The sequence below is a fragment of the Opisthocomus hoazin genome, chromosome 14, assembly GCF_030867145.1.
Source record: "Opisthocomus hoazin isolate bOpiHoa1 chromosome 14, bOpiHoa1.hap1, whole genome shotgun sequence".
Classification (NCBI taxonomy): domain Eukaryota; kingdom Metazoa; phylum Chordata; class Aves; order Opisthocomiformes; family Opisthocomidae; genus Opisthocomus; species Opisthocomus hoazin.
Window position 1 is genome coordinate 19956012 of NC_134427.1, and position 18432 is coordinate 19974443.

An 18432-nucleotide genomic window follows, 5' to 3' on the forward strand; every position below is an offset into this window, starting at 1 on the left:
AATGCCAACAGAAAAACTTAGGTCATTTCCTCAGCTTTTGGGGAATCTGAGCACCTGTGCTGCTTCAGAGATGCTGTTTATAACGTGCACACTGGGAGGGGGGTTTGTTCAGTGGAAACCACGGAAAACCAGAGTTCATCATCAGAGAAGTGGGTCAGAGCCTGTATTTCATGTTTACCCTAAATGGAGTTTCTAAATTAATACCACTCTTACCTTTTGGCATAAGCACAGATATTGTCAATCAATGGACAGTTTTTCAGTGCTGCCTCTACTTTGCCCAGAGATACATATTCTCCTGCTTGTAGCTTTACCAAGTCTTTCTTGCGATCTAGGAGTCGAGGGAGAAGGGAAAAAAAAATTAATCAAACTTGTTCCATTTTTACACTTCTGCATTTCCACACGCATTTGCAAAGCCACTATATATATATTTTGTGCAAAGCTATACAAGATTCTTAACAAACATGAATTACACCAGCTTACTAAAATTTTAAAGCAGCTAGTAGCATGTAGATATTCTGCCAGCTTTATAAAAGCTTCTGTAGCGCTACACTTGTTGTCACACAACTTGTTTGAAAGTGATGGGGACGCTGATTTTTAAAGCTTTGTAATTCATACCAAAAATTAATCTTGCATTTATTCTTTAAAGTCCATGTCCTAAATTTACATAGTGATAATGTTACAGAAAATGGCATCACTTACAAAATTTTCCTACAGCTGTGAGGACTTTCGGGAACGTGATTTACACTGTGATTCTGCAAGCAGGTAACCTTAAGTAGACTAGCCCTGGCAAAGCCAACAGGATTAATAGCATGCTTATAATTATGTTTAGTCAAGATCTTGTAATATATTAAGATATCAAAAATTGAGGCCAACCTATGATCTGCAGACACCCATCCGGATGAAATTCCCCTATATCTCCTGTACAGAACCATCGCTGACCGTTCTCATCAATGGAGAACTCTTCTGTTGTCTTCTCTTCATTTTTAAAATATCCCATCGAGACATTAGGTCCACCAATTACAATTTCTCCTCTAGGATTAGGCTTGTCTTTATTAGTATAGCCCCCTGAAAGCAAGAAAATCCCCACACAGTTATTTTTAACTCATATATTCTGCTGCCAGAAATTGATGACTGTTATAAAAGATTCAGAACAATTACTTCATATGCTACACCGAGCTAGGCAGACAGGCAAAGAAACCAGCTAAACAGTGATTACGTTACTCTAAAATAAAAATGTTTAATACTCTCACCTTCTTGCCAGTCTCTCAATTTTATTTCACAACAAATAAGAGGAGCTCCAACTCTGCCAGTGCTGTAATCAGCAACTTGGGGAGACAACAAAGAAGAACACAAAGATTTTTGTCATTTGAAATATACACTCAAACCATAAATAAGGCGGTACCTTATCTCAAGTTACTTTACTGCAGTTAAGAACTACAGCTAGTTTGACTTTACAGAAAAACCCCACCAAACCCTCATCTATAGATGTATCTTAAATTATGTATTTCCAGAAGCATTTAAGTACCTTCTGTAATTGTTCCAGCTCCACATGTTTCCGTTAGTCCATAGCCTTGACCAACTGGACAGCAAAAACAGATGTTCATGAACCGTTGTGTCTGAGGTGAGAGTGGTGCTCCTCCAGAAAGCATCATACGGACATTCCCTCCCAGTAGTGCCTTTACTTTTTTGAACAGTAGTCTTGAAAGAAGGAAAAAAACATTAAAAATCACTAACTTGGGTCACTTTTATAAAAAGACATAAACCTTCTTCCTTCCTATCCTTCCCTAAAAATAACCTAATTAGTCATAGGTTTTAGTGGACAAGGATAATCAAAACCATTCCTTCTTGTGTAACACTTGAAGATGGCAGAATTCCTGTAATTTAGCTAAACAAACATTCCAGTTTTATTACTTAAAAAAAAGCAATCCAAAGAAAACTAACTAGTCATCTGTTCTGAAAATTAGTCATTCCTACCATTAAATATTTTATCAGTTTCCAGTAAGAACTTGGATTATTTCCGTTAGTCATTAGATTGTATTTGCGTGTTGGATGAGCACTGTCTGATGTCAGATAGCTTAGATGATTATTCTTTTAGACTGTCTAAATAACTGCTGAGGAAAAAGGACTGGGAAACTTGGACCGTGAATTATACTTACACGTTGCAAAGAGGTGCATCGTATCCCCTCTTGATTTGTTCCAATTTGTAGTCATAGCCTATCTTGAACAGCGTTCTCTGAATATAGTTCATCTCTTGAACTTTACTCATGACATTTTTATAAATTCTGTCCATTATTTCCTACAAAGTGTTAAAAAAGCAAGGAAAATCACCACATAGATTAGACTAGTGTGTGCAAATTAACTTCCATGTTAAAAATAAAATTAAAAGCCCTACTACTCTTCCTTTAAAATGGATGATAAAGTAAGAAATGTCTGCATCATTGGTTAGGCAATGCTTAACTATAATGCCTTTAATGTGTGATCAGTCAGTTTATGGACCATCGCAGCTGGGAGCTATGTGAAATGGGTGGAATGAAGTATTGAAAATGCAGTAGGAAATTAGTGACGTAGCCTTACTTTTCTCCATTTGCTTTTTTCCTCCTCACCCCAGCATTGCTAGGGAGGAAGAACCCTCATGCTGTAGTGTATACCTTATGACAGAAAGCTTGCCTTGAATTAGGCAGATGGGTAAGTCAAGGGCAAGTAATTGAGTAACCATTGCAGGCCTTCAGGCACACTGCAGTAATTCGTAGTATCCCTTGCGTTTCTACAGACTGCTTTCTAAACCTCTGATTTGGTTTTAAGATACTTGCCACCCCTCATTCTGCAGATGTCTTCTCTATCAACCACAGCCACGAATCTTGGGTAACATGCCATAGTGTAATAAAACATGCTGTGTTATATTGCTTACGTTACCGATAACCCCTTAACCTGTACTTAAAATGTGACAAACTGATTTAGAAAATGTTGAACTCAAGTTTAGGTACTCTCTTTGCTGAAGGTTGGTATATGCCATGTAAGATTCACCACGTGTAGGAGTCCCAATGCTGGACTTTATCCACGGCAATTGGCAAGCACAAGGGAATGAACCAAGAGGTTTCATTTCACCACTTCCTTTTCCAGGAGAAGTTTTTCAACTTTCAGAGCGGCATGGTTGCAGTAATTCTAGTTACCCAACAAAAAACCCCCACAATTCTGTCACAGACGAGAAATTAATTTCCATTAAAATAATAAGCCTAGCATCACTAAAATACACAGAACTTAAAGTAAATAGTGCTCAGGCAGGTGAAGTATTTAACAGACGTTTGAGTAGTGGCTCCTTCAAGTTCATTACAGAGCACAAAGCTTTGAAGTATTTATGTGCTTTCTAACAAAAGTCAGACTGAAAAGCAAGCTATGAAAATGAGGTACTTTGAAACATCAGAGATCAAAATACTAAAGTCTTATTCGAAACCACTCCATTAGTGTGTTTGATTAGGTCCTTCAGATCTTCATGACTGGGATTTAGACAAACTGGAATTTCAGAGTAACATTATGCTATTTTCAGCCCAGTTTACCTGCAGAATATCATCTAATATTTCCAAAAGCCAGTCAAATATCTTAAAGCACAATTAACTGTAGCTTTTTGGAAAGACTACAGAGGCATGACAAGGTATTCAGAATTACAAAGGCTGGAAGGAACTATTAACCCTTAGTACAAATTTCTGATTGAATCAAATATTTAAAAGTATTTGTATCTCTGGATTCTGTTAGAATTATTTTCCATTTCATTCCTTATACGCTCTAATCACTGGTGATGTTGTTATGTTTTGATGATAACAAGACGACAATAGTTCTAAGAAAAGAAATATTTATTAGATGATGTTACGTAGGTGGTGTTCCTACTAGCACTTTCTGAAGGCTTTTCCTCTTTGCTGCAGATTGTTGAACTCTAGAGCCTGTATGCTGTCAACTGAAAATGGATCATCGGCTTCAATTTTGTTTTTTCTCTGCTAACTTCTTTGTGGCAGTACATCCATAGAATCAAGACATTTTAGGTGGGGTTCAGCATTATCACTGTTCTGCAGTTAATTCATATGAAGCTGTCTGTATGGACTTTCCTTTTTTTTTTTGCACATGCATGAAATACAATCAAAAAGGGATTATGACCATATTTAAAATTTACACTGTTTTTGCCAGTAGTGTAGCATTTTAATTTTCCCAAGGAAATAAATATAAATGGATATTTTCCAAAAAGCTGGGTTTCTCAGACATCTGAATTTTCACTCAGTTAATTATTAAGAAAAAGTCCAAGCCTATATATATGGTTATTATTTTATGAAACAAAAAATGCAAGTGAGTCATTGACTTAAAAAGTCTCGGCTGTTCCCAAAAGATGCTGCAGAACAACCCAATCCAACCAAAACTCACTATTCCTAAATGAGATTAACTCCTCCTACTCGCCCACCACCACCATGTGGCAAAAGCTGGTGCTACCAGCCTTAGGAACCACAGACATGATGTGACCATCGAAGAAGCACACGTGCTTCCAGGACGTATAAGAAGGTTCTTGCATTAGAAAGACAAACATTTGTGTATTTTTTGGATAGCATGAAGGCCCTGTGGAATGCAGAAGCCTGGTCACCCAAAGACCAACATAAGCTACAGAAGCACTAGGAGTTCAGTCTCCTGATCACTTTTTCTTCTAAGAGGAGGCTAAGCATGGCCTGCTTACCCCAGGAACAGCACGAGAGACTTAGCCTAAGTGTTACCGTGGAGACGAGCAGCTGGGATGGAGCATCCCAACAGCTATGGCAGCACGGCTTAAGCTGCTGAGCTCTGTAGCTCAGCCGAGCGCCCATATCTGAAAGTGTCAATCTTAGCCAAAGCCACCCTGCCTCCTCCCCATGCAAAAAGGAGTTTCAGATGGTGAATGCTGAAGACTTTCTGTATCCTGCTGTTGCATCAGTAGCCCAGTGAAACTTCACTTGTAACTACTGAAACGCATTTACAGTCTTGGATCAAAAAAAGTCTTGGCTTCAGCATACAGATACTCTTGTGCTCATCTGCAGCATCACTACTCGGTTCAAGCAATGACAACTGGAATTTCTATATTCTGCTTTTTTCCCAGTTAGTGACAGTTACTTATACATGAAGAGGAAAAAAATGTTAGTAAATAGATTTTTCTAGCATGAACAAGATAGAAAGCATAATTTTTTTTTTTTTGCTAAACGTATCTGCTTCTGCATACTTACAGGCACAGCTGCCATCAGTGTAGGCTTGAGTACAGTACAGTCTCCTTTGCTTCCCTTCTTAATTTTACTTGACTGTAATAAGGAAAAAAAGTCAGTTTATGAAGCTGAAAACCAAGCAGCTCTTTAGAAAAGGACTAAAAAAAAAAGAGGGAGATATATTAGCAAGTCATTTGTTTACATCTCTTCCCTCCAAAAAACATTTCCTGTGTAAACATTTTTTTTTCCCCCCATTGTGATGGAAAAAGTCATGATTAACAACAATTTCAACCAAAATACTAGATGTTTTACAAGCCCAACCCGGTTAAGTCCACTTTGTATAGCTTTCTCTTACTTCCTCTCTCCTCCGTCTTTCCCCCAGGAGTTTCTTTTGCCTGATGCAATCTCTGTATCAGCAAAACATACAGCAGTGTCCTTTTCCAGCTTAATTTGCTCTTATTTATCTTAATTGTTAAACAGAAAAAGGAAAAGGACTAAATAGAAGAATTACAATAGTTGGATAAAGAACTGATAAAGTGAGAACAAAAACTTAAAATCACTTTAAACAGTCTTATGTTTAGCTAATCTATTAATAGCTGTTCTTATCCTGATATCCAGTGGATAATGCTATACGCATTTATTAGGTTTTCTTTTAGATTTCCTAAGTATCATAAAAGTAAAGCTTTTAATAAAATTTATATGGTATGACCTGCTACTATAGTTCACCAGGAACGTTAATTTGCACCATTTTCTGAAAAAAAAATTACATTTCTGTAGTGTGCTGTATACATCAGCATTTCTTTACTGAAAGAGGGCAGCCAAGCAAGGAGAATGCGGACTGCGAAAGCTAAAGTCTGCGTTTGCGTCCCCCCTGCCCCTCACCTGATCCGACAGTGTCAGCGGAGAGGAATAGCCAATCCTGCAGCCGTAAGTGATGCAAGAAATTTCTGCTGTCAATTCTAATACATGGGCCAGAGGCAAGTAACCGATGTACGTATCCTTGGGTCTAGGGAAGGAAAGGAGTATGTCATTAACAGTGATGCACAAGGGGACCGAAAATACTGTTTGACAGTTTTATTGTGTGCTTAGTTATTGCTTTTTGAAAGACTGGGCTCACAAGCGAGACTGATCCTTCTGCACACAAGAAGGGTGCGATTTCACACTACAGTTTATGAACAAAATGGGGAAAATCCTACTGTACCGAAATGAGTATGAATTACAGGATTTTCCTTGCTTTCTAGAAAACTCAAAGATTCTGCTATTTCTTCTCCTTGTGGGACATTTCATCCCAGGTACCAAATTAAGGATAAAATCACTATATTTTAAAATAATCACCAATGATTTACAAATCCTTCACAGCCATCATAGCATCTCCTTCTAAAATAGAGTTAGTAGAAGGAGAGCTGATCACTGAAGTATTGAGATTTATTTCAGGAAATAATTGCTCAGATTTCTCAGCAAGAAACTTAGAGCTGTCACTTAACAGAAGGTTTCAGGATCAAGTCAGAACTGGTTTTATATTTCATCGCAAAAGGTGTTTAGCAACATAGCCTATTTCGGCTATTACACCCTTCATGAATGCAGTGACACAAACACCCACAGTCGTGAAAAAATTCCTCAGAATATTAGTGTGAGGGAGTTTGCAGTTGGTTTTGCTGTTGTCAGTGCACAGTTTATTACTTTTCTGCTCATTTCAGTGAAGTGTACTTGAGCAGAGTCCGCAATACGTGTGTTATCCATCCAGCAGTGGTTATCTCTAGATCAGCGGACGTGGACATAAACTCTGACATGCTTCCTAAAGTGATTCCAGCTGCCTGAATCTAAAAAAGATTCCCAAGTTTGACTAGATGAGGAATCTCCTTCTCTGGTGGCATCTTCTGATGCACAGAAAGAGTGCAAAAGTCCATCACAGACCTAAAGCTAAGGGTAATTATTAAAAAGTAGAAACAGCATCTGAGATGAGTTAGAAGGGCATCCTTTTCAAACAACAGGGTGAGTTCACAAACACCAGATATATTTCTTATAAATTAAAGATCAGTGGGCTCACAATAAAATGAAGAAATTTGGTAACACCTGATGCCAGCAACAGACTTGTTATAAACCTGTGTGCTATTGGAGGTTCTGTTTTATCTCTCCATACCCATGACAACTAAGTGTTTCTTACCCCAGTCCAGGTATTCTCTCGCACTGTCCCGTCATTCCAGCTATTAGGTTTTTATGCATCATCATCACTCCTTTAGGTCTCCCAGTAGAGCCACTCGTGTACATTACTAAAGCTAAGTCTGTAGGAACAGGTCTGCTTGGCAGAATGCTTGCTACAAAATGCAGGAGAAAAATTGTTATCGATTCTTATCTACTTTCTAAATTGTTACTTCTGTAATTAATCAACGTGAAAATGTCTGTAATCAACCAGTGTGAAACGGGTGCTTCAGCAAAGGTAAGCACAGCGGGCTGCGAAGTGGTCAGGGTGGATGCAGATGAGGAGAGCAGTGGTCTGATTTTAGGAGGAAGAGAGTGAAGGCAGATTTCGAAAGGCATTTGGGCATCTACGAAATCTGGGTGATAATTTTGCCATTCTGTCTTACAACTGACTGAAAGTTTCCTAGAAAAGGCCTTCTGAAGGCCAGGTAAACCTGTCAAGGGCAGTGAAGGGGAAAAATACAGTATTGGAGAGAAACAACAGGCTGAGGGAAAAAACAAAACAAAAACAAACCCCTAAAAGCTGCAAGTCAGCTTTTCTGTCAATCCCTCTTTCAGAGCCAAGGTTGTAGAGCTAAGGCTACTTTTTTCTTTTTCTTAAATGAACCTTCCTCAGGTCAGCTGCTAGTTAGTGGAAAAACAATAAGCTTGTAACACTTGACTTTCGGTTTTTGTTTTAATCCCTTGGTATTTATTTTTAGGATGAAAACTATCAGCTTTCATGGCTTTCACAGCTAGAGAGGCAGCAGGATTGTCTGCAAGGGAAGCAGGTTTTTAGTGAATAAAAACCCACAAAACACCACCTCTCAAAGTAACTGCTGGTTAGTATCCAGACCTTAAGCTGATCAAAGATAAGCAGTTGTAATTAACGTGTGCTTCCCTGCAAAAAGCTCCTTTGCCACTTTATCTCCTCTTTTACTCAAGAGAGAGGAGAGCTGGCTAAGCACAGACGGCTGATTTAAGGAAAAGAGATGATCAAGGTTGGGTTTTCCTTCCTTAAAGCAGATGTTTACAGCCCCTCCTGGCTGCCCAACATGGCAAGGGATGTAACAGTTATTCCTCTAGCCCAACGTGCTTTTAGCGATAGGTTGGTTAAAAAAAAAAAAAAAGACAGACATTTCCAAGCCAACAAGCCAAAAAAATCCTCAAGGGCTTTCAGCTCTTTTCTTAGGAAAAATAGTGAAGATGAATAAAAGGTAAAAGTAGCAGAAAATGGAACACTACACTGGATTCTATTTCACCTTGTAAAACAAATCTGGAGACTTAAAATTAACTTATCCTGGTTATGGTTTAGAAGTTAAAGTTTTATCCTGCAATACCTGACACTTGAACAAAGGTGCAGGACAATAAATAGAGATCAAACAAATTTTCCATTTATTTAAAGGAAGCCAGAGGATAAACTGGCAATCTGCCACAGCCTTTGTGTTAGAGACCTGCGTGGGTGGGGTTTTTCTGCTATGCATCCCTCTTAACCTAGGGTCTGATTTCACTGTTAACGTTGCTTAGTTAGTTCTCTGTGAAGTGAGATTCACTTACAGTTTTCTGGGTTGGCTCCCAGCTCTTCTACTGTCTGCATACTATGAATCTCCACATTTTCAGGGTATTCCGATTTATTGATACTCTTCTTGTCCACATAAATGATATGTTTAAGACAGGAGACTTGTGGCAATGCAGTCTGTAAAGAGAAATGACATTTTTAGCACTGACTGCACTGTGAAATTATTATATGGTTGCTTGTAAGCAGGTGAAGCTGGTCCCAAGTTACCTTAAGTTTGCTCTCAAGAAGTTCTATGCTGGTCACCAGATATGACGCTCCGCACTCATTGAGACCATAGGTTACTGCCTCTTCACCCAGGGTGGCGTACAGCGTAACAACTGTTACAGTAGGGAGAACATGAAAGAAATGTTAAAGTCATACTAAATGCAAAAGCTCTTGCTTTAGCTCACTGGAAAGCACTGTGGGAGGAGCAGCGGGGATAAAATTAGCTCAGTGAGGAATTTTCTAATTTGGAAACAAAACAGCTTTTAATTTTTCCACATCAGAATTTTATGCCACAAGAGACCTCTGGAATGAGGACAGTTGTACAGGAAGCGTTTCTTTACCGAGAGGGTGGTCAAACCCTGGCACAGGCTTCCTAGAGAGGTGGTCGACACCCCAAGCCTGTCACTGTTTAAAAGGCATTTGGGCAATGCCCTTAATACTGTGATTTAACTTTTGGGCAGCCCTGAAGAGGTCAGGCTGGACTAGACCGTTGTAGGTCCCTTCCAACTGAAAGAGTCTATTCTATAGAAGAGAAATCATCAAAATAAAGAGATCCACCAAAACCCAACAACAATGCACTACGCAATCGCACAGTAAGCAGTTGGGAACGTGTTCTGCCCCGAGCTCTCTGCAAGCAGAACTTGGGGGAGAGGTGACACAAAACACTGCAGGGCACCAGTCACAGCTCAAAGCTGTGCACCCCTACAAGCAGCTCTTTCAGCAGCATCAGCTACTTTGCTTGCTCCCATGAGATTATTGATGGGGGCAAGGCAGAGAATCAGATGAAGGAATCAGACTTTTTCATGTTGCTAGATTATTTTTAACCCTGTCTGGCTACAGTGATGCCATTAAGTGCCCCACAGGCACCAAGGAGTTCTCCTCTTCCCATCATCTCTCTGTTGAAAAAAAAAATACCTTCCTTTAGTATTGTCTCAATATCTATATCAAATATAGATATTTAGCTATCTCAAACTCTAACCTCCAAAGCCTATTAAAGGAATTTAATATTCCTGTGAAATAGGGTTCATGTGGAAGGGACAAAAAGGGAGTGATACTATATAGCTGATTCTCCCTGCCTCTCAAAGCATGAGGATCGAGATCGAATTAACCATCCTCTCCTCCTTCAGTAGTAATGTCAGCTCTTCCGTTACTGCCCTTTAACAGCCTCTCTGCACACTCTGCTGTACGACCTGCTCCTCGCACACTCAGCGACCACTAATACTGGAAGAAACACAGGCAGCCTGGTGTAAGCAAAAACACAAGGCGGCAACAAAACTAAGTTATGGGTCATAGTGTGTCGTACGCAGACTGGGCACGCGAGTGCGTAGTGACCTTTGCCACTTCACTGAGAAGTTTGTACTCATTAAGTCAGATTAGCGATTTTTGACACCTTAAATAAAATTAGAAAAAGAAAAAACCCATATACATAATTGTGATGAAGTTGAGCGGCTTAAAAATGTCACCCAAAACTCCTCAGACTGGGATATGATTTTGATTACTCTACCATTCTTCTGTCTGCTAAGAACCATTTTGTGTTTTGGATGCATAAGTCAGGATACAGACAGAAAATACTATAAAAACATTCCACATTTTGGGGGGGAGAAATGCAACTACAGACATTTTTGTAGTATTAAAAAAAAAAAAAACCAACGCTTGAATAGTAAGTGTACTGTTCTGTCATTCTAACACCTAGAACATTACTATGATAAAATCAGAAAAAACAGTCTCATAAGTATGAGTAAGTTAATTCTGGGGATCTCTGCAATGCATAAAAATAGACTGGAAACTTCTAAAAATCAGACCATAGGCAGAGTAAGTTTATGAAATTCTTATACCATCAGTGACAGGACTGTCAGGTTCAAAATACTTAACAGCCAAACCACTGCTGAGAAATGGTCCTAAACTACACTGGAAGTAAACAAGTTCAGCACTCACGAGGGAAGTTGTACTTGAAGCAGGTGAGAGCTGCAATCATCCATTCTGCTCGAGTCTCACAGAATATGACAACAGTGCTCTTTGGGGTTAGTCCCAGGGCGGTCAGTCCACTCCCCAAGCGATTCACTTTCTCATTTACTTCTTCATAGGATAGCCATCTGTAAGTTCCTAAAATTAACTGGTGAGGAAAACAAATAAATTGTGATGACAAGAAGCCTAAGGTACAGCTCTACAGGCTTATGTGAGTTGGTGCATAACACTGCAAGCACACATGCTGCCATTCATTAAAAGAAAAAAAAAAACCCTTTCATTTTTCTTGAAGTAGAATAAATAGTGCATCCTGTATTCTGTTATTAACTACTATAAAATGGATGTTTTATATCATGAGGTGATGATTAAGGAAGACCTCCATTGCTGAGGCAAGATGCAGAGCAGCTCAAAACCAAGTCAGAATTAAGTACAAAATCGTAAGGTTTACCTTTTTGAACACTTTTCCATTTGGTTGCATTTCATTTTCTTCACTCAGTATTTCTCTGGTCCCAAGACAGTCCTTCTTCCCAAACTTTGCTAACGCATGGTCAAACAGCTTGTCCAGTGTGTCTGCTCCAGGAATGTTTATGGTTGCTAGTGAGTCAAGATGAGTGACAGAACGGTAGGGGCTTCCAGGTTTGTCCGAGATGGGCTTAGCTTTCAAACGTTTTGCCATAGCCTTTTTCTTCTTAGCATTGGTAAGAAAATACCACGGAATAAATACTAGCACACTGTACACAGATATCAACAAGTACACAGGCAGCAAGAGAATGGCACGTATTTCGAGCCTAAGTTTCATTGCAGGTATTTGAAAATCTCTTATTGTGTTCTGAAGCAGGCAAGAGCAAAGCAGCAGTGCGGTATGGTGTAGGAAGAAGCAACAGTGAGCGAAGCTTAGGTAGTTCTGTTTCAGAGCGACTGCTAAAATTTTAGTAACCTTCGAGAGCCAACAGTGGACACCTGTGGGTGAAGACCAGAGCCAAGCATAGAGCAGGAAAAAAAAAAGAAAAAAGAATTAGTTAGTAATATTACAGTCAGTCCATTAGTTTTAGTCCTTCTAAGAGTTCACTTCAAATGCATCAAGACAAAGGAGACTGAAGTAACTGATTTAAGAGGCAGGTACGCTGCGTGATACAGCAGTGTACTGCTCTGAAGAAAGAGGATGAATCTTTTCCATACTTGTTTGTTGCATCCACAAATATTTACTTTTCAAAGGCTTTTCCCCACTATCTCTGTTTGAATAGTTCAGGGCTGCTGAGATGAAGTCTGTCCTTCGCTTCATAATATTGTGTTTAAGCTACTTGAGTAATGCTACAGTTGTGTAATTATGGGAAAGGTCAACACTTGTTTTCCTCCTAAATATTTGTACCACGGAGAAGAGATACAGTAGGTTACTGCTTTTCAGAATATTATATCCACTTATATTCAGGTTAAAATGTATCTTGATACAGAGCCCTCAAAATTCTACATGTTGTAATCCAAAAACTATATAATATTCCAAAATTGCTTTATTAACTTTGCCCCAGCAACTGAATTTTTAATCTATTACTTTTCAACTATGAATGTCAGACTCTTGGAAAGGGGTTACACAGATTTGCTTCTTCCCCTCCAAAAACTACTTCAATATATGCATTTCAGAGCTCCAGGTATGGAAAATGGAATCCAATTTGACCCATTCAATCCAGTTAAAGCACAGTTTGGCAAGATTTTGTCTGCATGTCAGAAATCTTTCCTCATTAAGGAGAACTGGGCCTGAATAAAGACCGAAGGTGAGCGGGAGGAAAACAAAAGCATGGTAGTGCGCCGCAGCTGTGGCACTGGTCTGTAACCAGTCTGCACTGGCACGTCAAAGATGCAGGATCTTATCTTCACCCGGCTGGCATGCAAACACGGCATGCAAACACATCACGAACGACGCACACAGCAGGAGCACCGGAAGGCAAAGGTGCACTAGCAAAGGAGCAGTACCTCGGCCACACCGGGGAGTACCACTGACTAGCTTATCGCAAAGCCCAGTCTCTCCTGGACAGAATCTGATAAACAGAACGGATGAGAACAGGGGCATTTTCAGGGCTCCATCAAGAATTAAAAGAATGTGGGCACACCTCAAAATATACCTTTATTAACATATTTGCCGCCCTCGGGTGATGAGGGAGGCTACACTTAACGTTTCACGTTAAACAAGACAACTGCCACTAACAGCATAACAGAAATCTATTAATAGGCTGTTGGGTTTTTTAATAAGATTTCAAAAATCTGCCGTTGTGTTGTAGCCAATTTCAACAGCATTTAATGTAATGCAAGATTAAGAGATCTGCAGATACTTAAAATAACATGATCACGCTAATTTTTAAAATGAAATATATGGAATAAAATTACTGTTGAATGATAGTATAACGTACTAAACTAAGCTGAGTTGCTCAGAAAGAAAGAATATTCTGAATACTTCTTTTTATAAAAATTATATGCTTGTTCTGGTCTAGTTAACCTCCTCATCATCCGCTACTCAGCAGTCAAACCTCAGCAGAAGAGATATCATTTCACTTCCCTAAGTTCCAGTTCTCTAAAATGAAGGTTTACTGGTTTATAATCTTGCATATTTTCATTCCAGTTAATTCAGTGCTCCAAAAGCAGCAGTTGAGCTTGTATTTAAAACAAAAGCCAACCACAGCGCTAAGACCACAGTAAGACAGCCTCAGTGCGTGCCCATGATTAGCCGCAATGCTGCACGTTAAAATAAACCCCATGGAGAGCTCTCGCTGCTCTTCACCTGCCAGCAAAAAGCGTATCAGCAGACTTGATGGACTAATGCAAACAATTCAATATAACGAGACAGTACTGTAGCTTTTATTCAGGCTGAGTAGTAGCTTCTTCAGAAGTAGTCCTACCGGTAAAAAAACTAATAATAAAATAATCAAGAACTGACTAATTTAGAAATGGAGGAGAGGAATGGGCTCATATTTACTTAAATTCTTTAGCCAATGTTCTGGAGTGACCGATACTATAAAAAGACATTTACTTCAACTTTTCCGTTCAATTTAATCTCCTGTAGATTAATTTTATAAGTTTTCTTTAAGCTATTCAGCAGCTTGTATAACACTGAACAACCATAAAATTTTCAGAGTATTTTCCGTGTATGTGTTATTACAACAGATACAAAGAACTGAAAATCATATTTCCACACACTGATTTTCTTACTACTTTCTAATTAAATCTATATTACCTAATGGTATCTGTTAATATATATTTATTGCAAGTATCTCCTCTTTCCACTGCTATTTTCAACTCTTGCATTTGGGCAACAGTGAATTGAACTGCAGTCTCTGGGGTAAGAGCTGTCCCTTTTTTTACCATATCTAAAATGATGGGGACCTGCTCCTCCTGTCATCTAAGCACTGATGAGATGCAAACAACACAGGGAACTAACAGCACCGTCATGATTTAAACGGGTATTTCACAACATCCAATTCACATTTTATTACTGATTACCAACACTAAGGCTGTAAAATGGAACTAGGTTGCAGAATGGATTGTGAGACTATGTGTGAAAAGAGGACGGTGTTTGAAAAACTGCATCCTACTGATGTCATCTACGAATCCTCTCTACATGCGTGAAGCGTGTGCGTTTATATGTGAGATGATGTTCAAGCTGGTGAAGCAACAAAACTCAATTCAGTGCTGAATGCTAACTTAAGAACTTCTACAGTTTACTGGAACAACTTTCTAACATGCTAAAAAACCTCATCAGAATTTTCAAAACACTGCCTTAAATAATAAAGTCATGATAAAAAAGTCTTCATGGGAAAGAATGTTTGTTTTGTCCTAAAACCGGCACCCTGCTGAAATCACTTTTAACATTTCAATTTTAAGTACAAACACACTTGGTACGCTTACAGCCAGTTACGCTAACGTTCACATTAGGAAAGTTAAAGGTTGCATTTCTGCAATTCAATTTCAGATTCGTTTGAAATACTTTTAAAAGTGTTTATAAAACCAGGTAACTTAGCTAATTTGTACACATTTGTGGTGATTTTAAATGTTTTTATCTTGACAAAAATCAGTTGTAATTCTTAATAGACATCAGCTGGAAAACCTCAGTAAGTCCCAAAAAGACAAAATTGGCTTTTTCATTTTAATATATTCGTATAAAACCCTGACACATATGCACACATACACACACAGAGGTGTACTTACAAGGTACCTGACAGTGATGCCGGGGTCGTTTTCAGTGTCGATTAGATCTATATTAAAACAGAAAAAAGGGAAGTATTAGAGGTTGGGAATTGTTTTGCCTTGCAGAAAGGAGGAATCTTTCGAATTTCTACCCTAATGCTCCTGAAGAAGAATAGCCTATGAATTTAGACAGAGGTGGCACATGCTACCCATACAAAAGGAGAGCAATAATATTATTGGAAAAGACTAAGCTTGCAAATTACAGCGTACAGAGAAAGATGAAGTTACCCGAAAGGAGTTTAATTTTTATGCCCCCCCCCCCCCATTTAAACATATTCTGAATAAAGCTATGAACAGAAGCTTAATTTAAGAAAAAAAAGAAAAGGCAAGAAAGAGACTTTCAGCCTCTATATGGTCCATTCTTCTGTCTCAGAGTGATAGAAGGGATTGTGAGAAACGTGAATCAAGGGCAGCAGCAAGAAGACCTTTATCATTCTTGATGGATGAGCGTCAGTAGAAGCACCAATGAAAAAAAGATGCCTGCGTGTAATTATGCAGATGTGGCTTCAAAAAGTATTCTCTTCAACTACTTGGTTTTAGATATAGAAAGTTTTTAACTGATGTTTAACCTAGTTATATTTTATTAGCCTTCCCCATAAGTCTAAGATTTCAATCAAGGTACCAGTTTTTACAGACAGAAACTGTTAAACTATTTTCTCTTGAAATATGAAATAAGAAGCACAATAGTGTTTTTACTGTTACTGGCACTTGTGTGGGGCTGTGTAAGATTTTTATCCACAACAGGACCATCCCAAACTTTTGCCAAATAAATAGAATATAATATTTAAAATATTTTAAATAAATTATCATATTTTAATGCATAACAGACTGACATACCGAACTTGCAAAAGAACCGCCATACCAATTAATTCCGTTTGGTCAGAAGCCAAACTTAGCTATTCAAATTACACCTTATGCCTTCAATCTCTTATTTAAGTTTAATTAGACTTTAAGAGACAGGATGAGACGCAATGTTCACGTTGATGCACCATCAAGGATACCTTCAAGGCAAGCCAACCACATATTACTAAAGTTTAACAGTTATGTCCTCTTTCCTCATAAATAAAAAAAAGTAGCACTCATGAAAAATTTCACTGTATCAAAATAAAACTGTTATGTAATACTAGAATATTTAGAATACGTAATATTTTATATTGATGTACAAAGGTCATTATTTCTCTTAATTGTGCAATCTAGCTAACCTACTTAGACACTTATCTATCTACTTTGGAAACAGCAGAGCTTCCAGTTCTTGATGTAGGAAATGCACATTCCCAGCAACAGCTACCAGTGAGTCTCAGGCATGACTGCAGTCTAAGAAAAAACCAGACCAAACAAAAAGAAATGTTGTTTCTCTCCTAGACAGAAGTGTTTTCAGCATCTCCAAAGGATTTTTCTCAGGTGAATAAGCTTCCAGCAATTTGAAATGGTAATTCTCTAGACTAGAGTTCATTTATCATTTGCAATGGTATGTGTTACAGTGTTCGTATTAGGAAGCTCAGTCATGAGGCAGCATTTTCCTTATTACTATTATATGCTGGGTGTTTACAAAAATTCTATAGTCCAAGCTTACTACAGAAAACAAATACCCGATGCAAATGCTCATACAAGTACTGAACTGACACTGTATTTTACGGACTGCCACAGATGGAAGAGATGTTCTTTGAATATCATCTGACTTTGATATCCTCAATTACAAGCTTCAGAGACAGATAATACACAACGTGATTCTTGTCCTGAAGCCAGGGCCACAGAACAAAGCCTGAAATCAGAGCACAGGTTCTAGAACAGAAGAGGGACTCCTCTTTTCGTAATTTTTCATGAATTTAAGTGAAAATGTAAGAAACAACTGGCAACTATTTTTTTTTGTAATATAGAAAAATAGCTTTTAAGTAGTCACAAAAGCTTATGGGACTAAGTAAGAGCAAAAGTGTGCGTGGGGAACAGGGAGAGGGTTTATGCTTCTGAAGCGACTTCACATGGGAGGAAATGCCCTAATCTTCTCTGCACTGAACTATTCAGACAGAACAGAATCAACTTACCCAGCATTCGCACACACTACTAGAATTTCTAAGTGTAACTCAAAACCTGAAGTACCACCTGTGGCTAGAAATTTTATCCTATGCAGTTTAATTTTAATAAGGCAGCAAATGATTATTTTCATTAGGAAAGGCTTTAATTAGTCCAAGCCCAAAACACTGTAAAGGTTTAATATTGAAAGTATATGAATGACTGTTTACTGTCCTTCCCCTTGTGTTAAAAAGCTTGCCAGGGATCCACTTGACTATGTAACAGCATCATTACAAGAAAACATACTTCTTTTTCTATCTACTTCAAACATTCATTGCAACTTTTAAAATGTTTTTTCATTGTGTTGGGGAAGTCTTCTAGTAAGAAGTATGACATTAGACAGAAAAAAGGGTAGTATTTTAGTCTGTGAAGAAAAGCTGGAATCTGCAAAGCAAGAAGTTGTTTAAAAACACCGGAGGAAGTCCTGGTTCGCCTGCAACCGAGCGCTTGCCAGCTTCAAATGGAGACACAATTCTGGCATTAGCGTAAGTGCTCAGGGTTGACTCCTTTCAGGAAGTTCTGACATCTTCCAAAACAATGCAGTATGAATAAGTAACAACTATTTCCAGAATTTCTCTAGCATTCAGGCAGATCTAAATGTCTTGCCAACCACAGTAAGCATTCATGATTTGTGAGTGGAAAGGTGGTTCTACACAGTGAAAAAAACCCCAAGTTGACCTGAATAAGGAAATTGGTTATTAGTTTCAGTCCGGTTTTGGAAGGGAATTTAATCAATATCTAGTAGTCCTGAATTTGTTCCAGTACTAGACCTGAAAGAGCCTAGGATTCCAAAAAGAAATTACGGGAAGACTGACAAATATCACATTGCCAGGAGGATGTAGCAAGCTTAAACACAATAAACAAATGAGTGCATACTACCAGGCTCTCTACAAATTTTGATCTTCCAGACTTATCCCTGTCACACACAAGAATGAGAGAACATTTCTACAGATGAGAAGACTGTGATTAAATAGCAATAGGAGTTAGAAGAACCTT

The 18432-nt window shown here is 38.5% G+C and overlaps 1 protein-coding gene across 8 annotated transcripts in view; it reads right to left on the reverse strand.

Annotated features, from left to right (window-relative positions):
• ACSL4 (acyl-CoA synthetase long chain family member 4) overlaps positions 1-18432 on the reverse strand; it is a 41689-nt gene that overhangs the window by 5352 nt on the left and 17905 nt on the right. For 4 of the 8 annotated variants that reach the window (XM_075435284.1, XM_075435279.1, XM_075435278.1 and 1 more), the window contains 13 exons: positions 15328-15374; positions 11582-11821; positions 11104-11281; positions 9172-9281; positions 8943-9081; positions 7372-7522; positions 6090-6213; positions 5232-5303; positions 2157-2296; positions 1526-1698; positions 1251-1325; positions 874-1065; positions 214-328 (listed from right to left, as the gene is read on the reverse strand). In XM_075435284.1, coding sequence (XP_075291399.1) covers positions 214-328; positions 874-1065; positions 1251-1325; positions 1526-1698; positions 2157-2296; positions 5232-5303; positions 6090-6213; positions 7372-7522; positions 8943-9081; positions 9172-9281; positions 11104-11281; positions 11582-11809 — 1697 coding nt within the window. In that variant the 5' untranslated portion in view covers positions 11810-11821; positions 15328-15374. Of the gene's footprint in view, positions 1-213; positions 329-873; positions 1066-1250; positions 1326-1525; positions 1699-2156; positions 2297-5231; positions 5304-6089; positions 6214-7371; positions 7523-8942; positions 9082-9171; positions 9282-11103; positions 11282-11581; positions 12094-15327; positions 15375-18432 lie in introns of all 8 variants that reach the window. The other 4 variants (XM_075435280.1, XM_075435281.1, XM_075435282.1 and 1 more) reach the window with 2 other exon arrangements.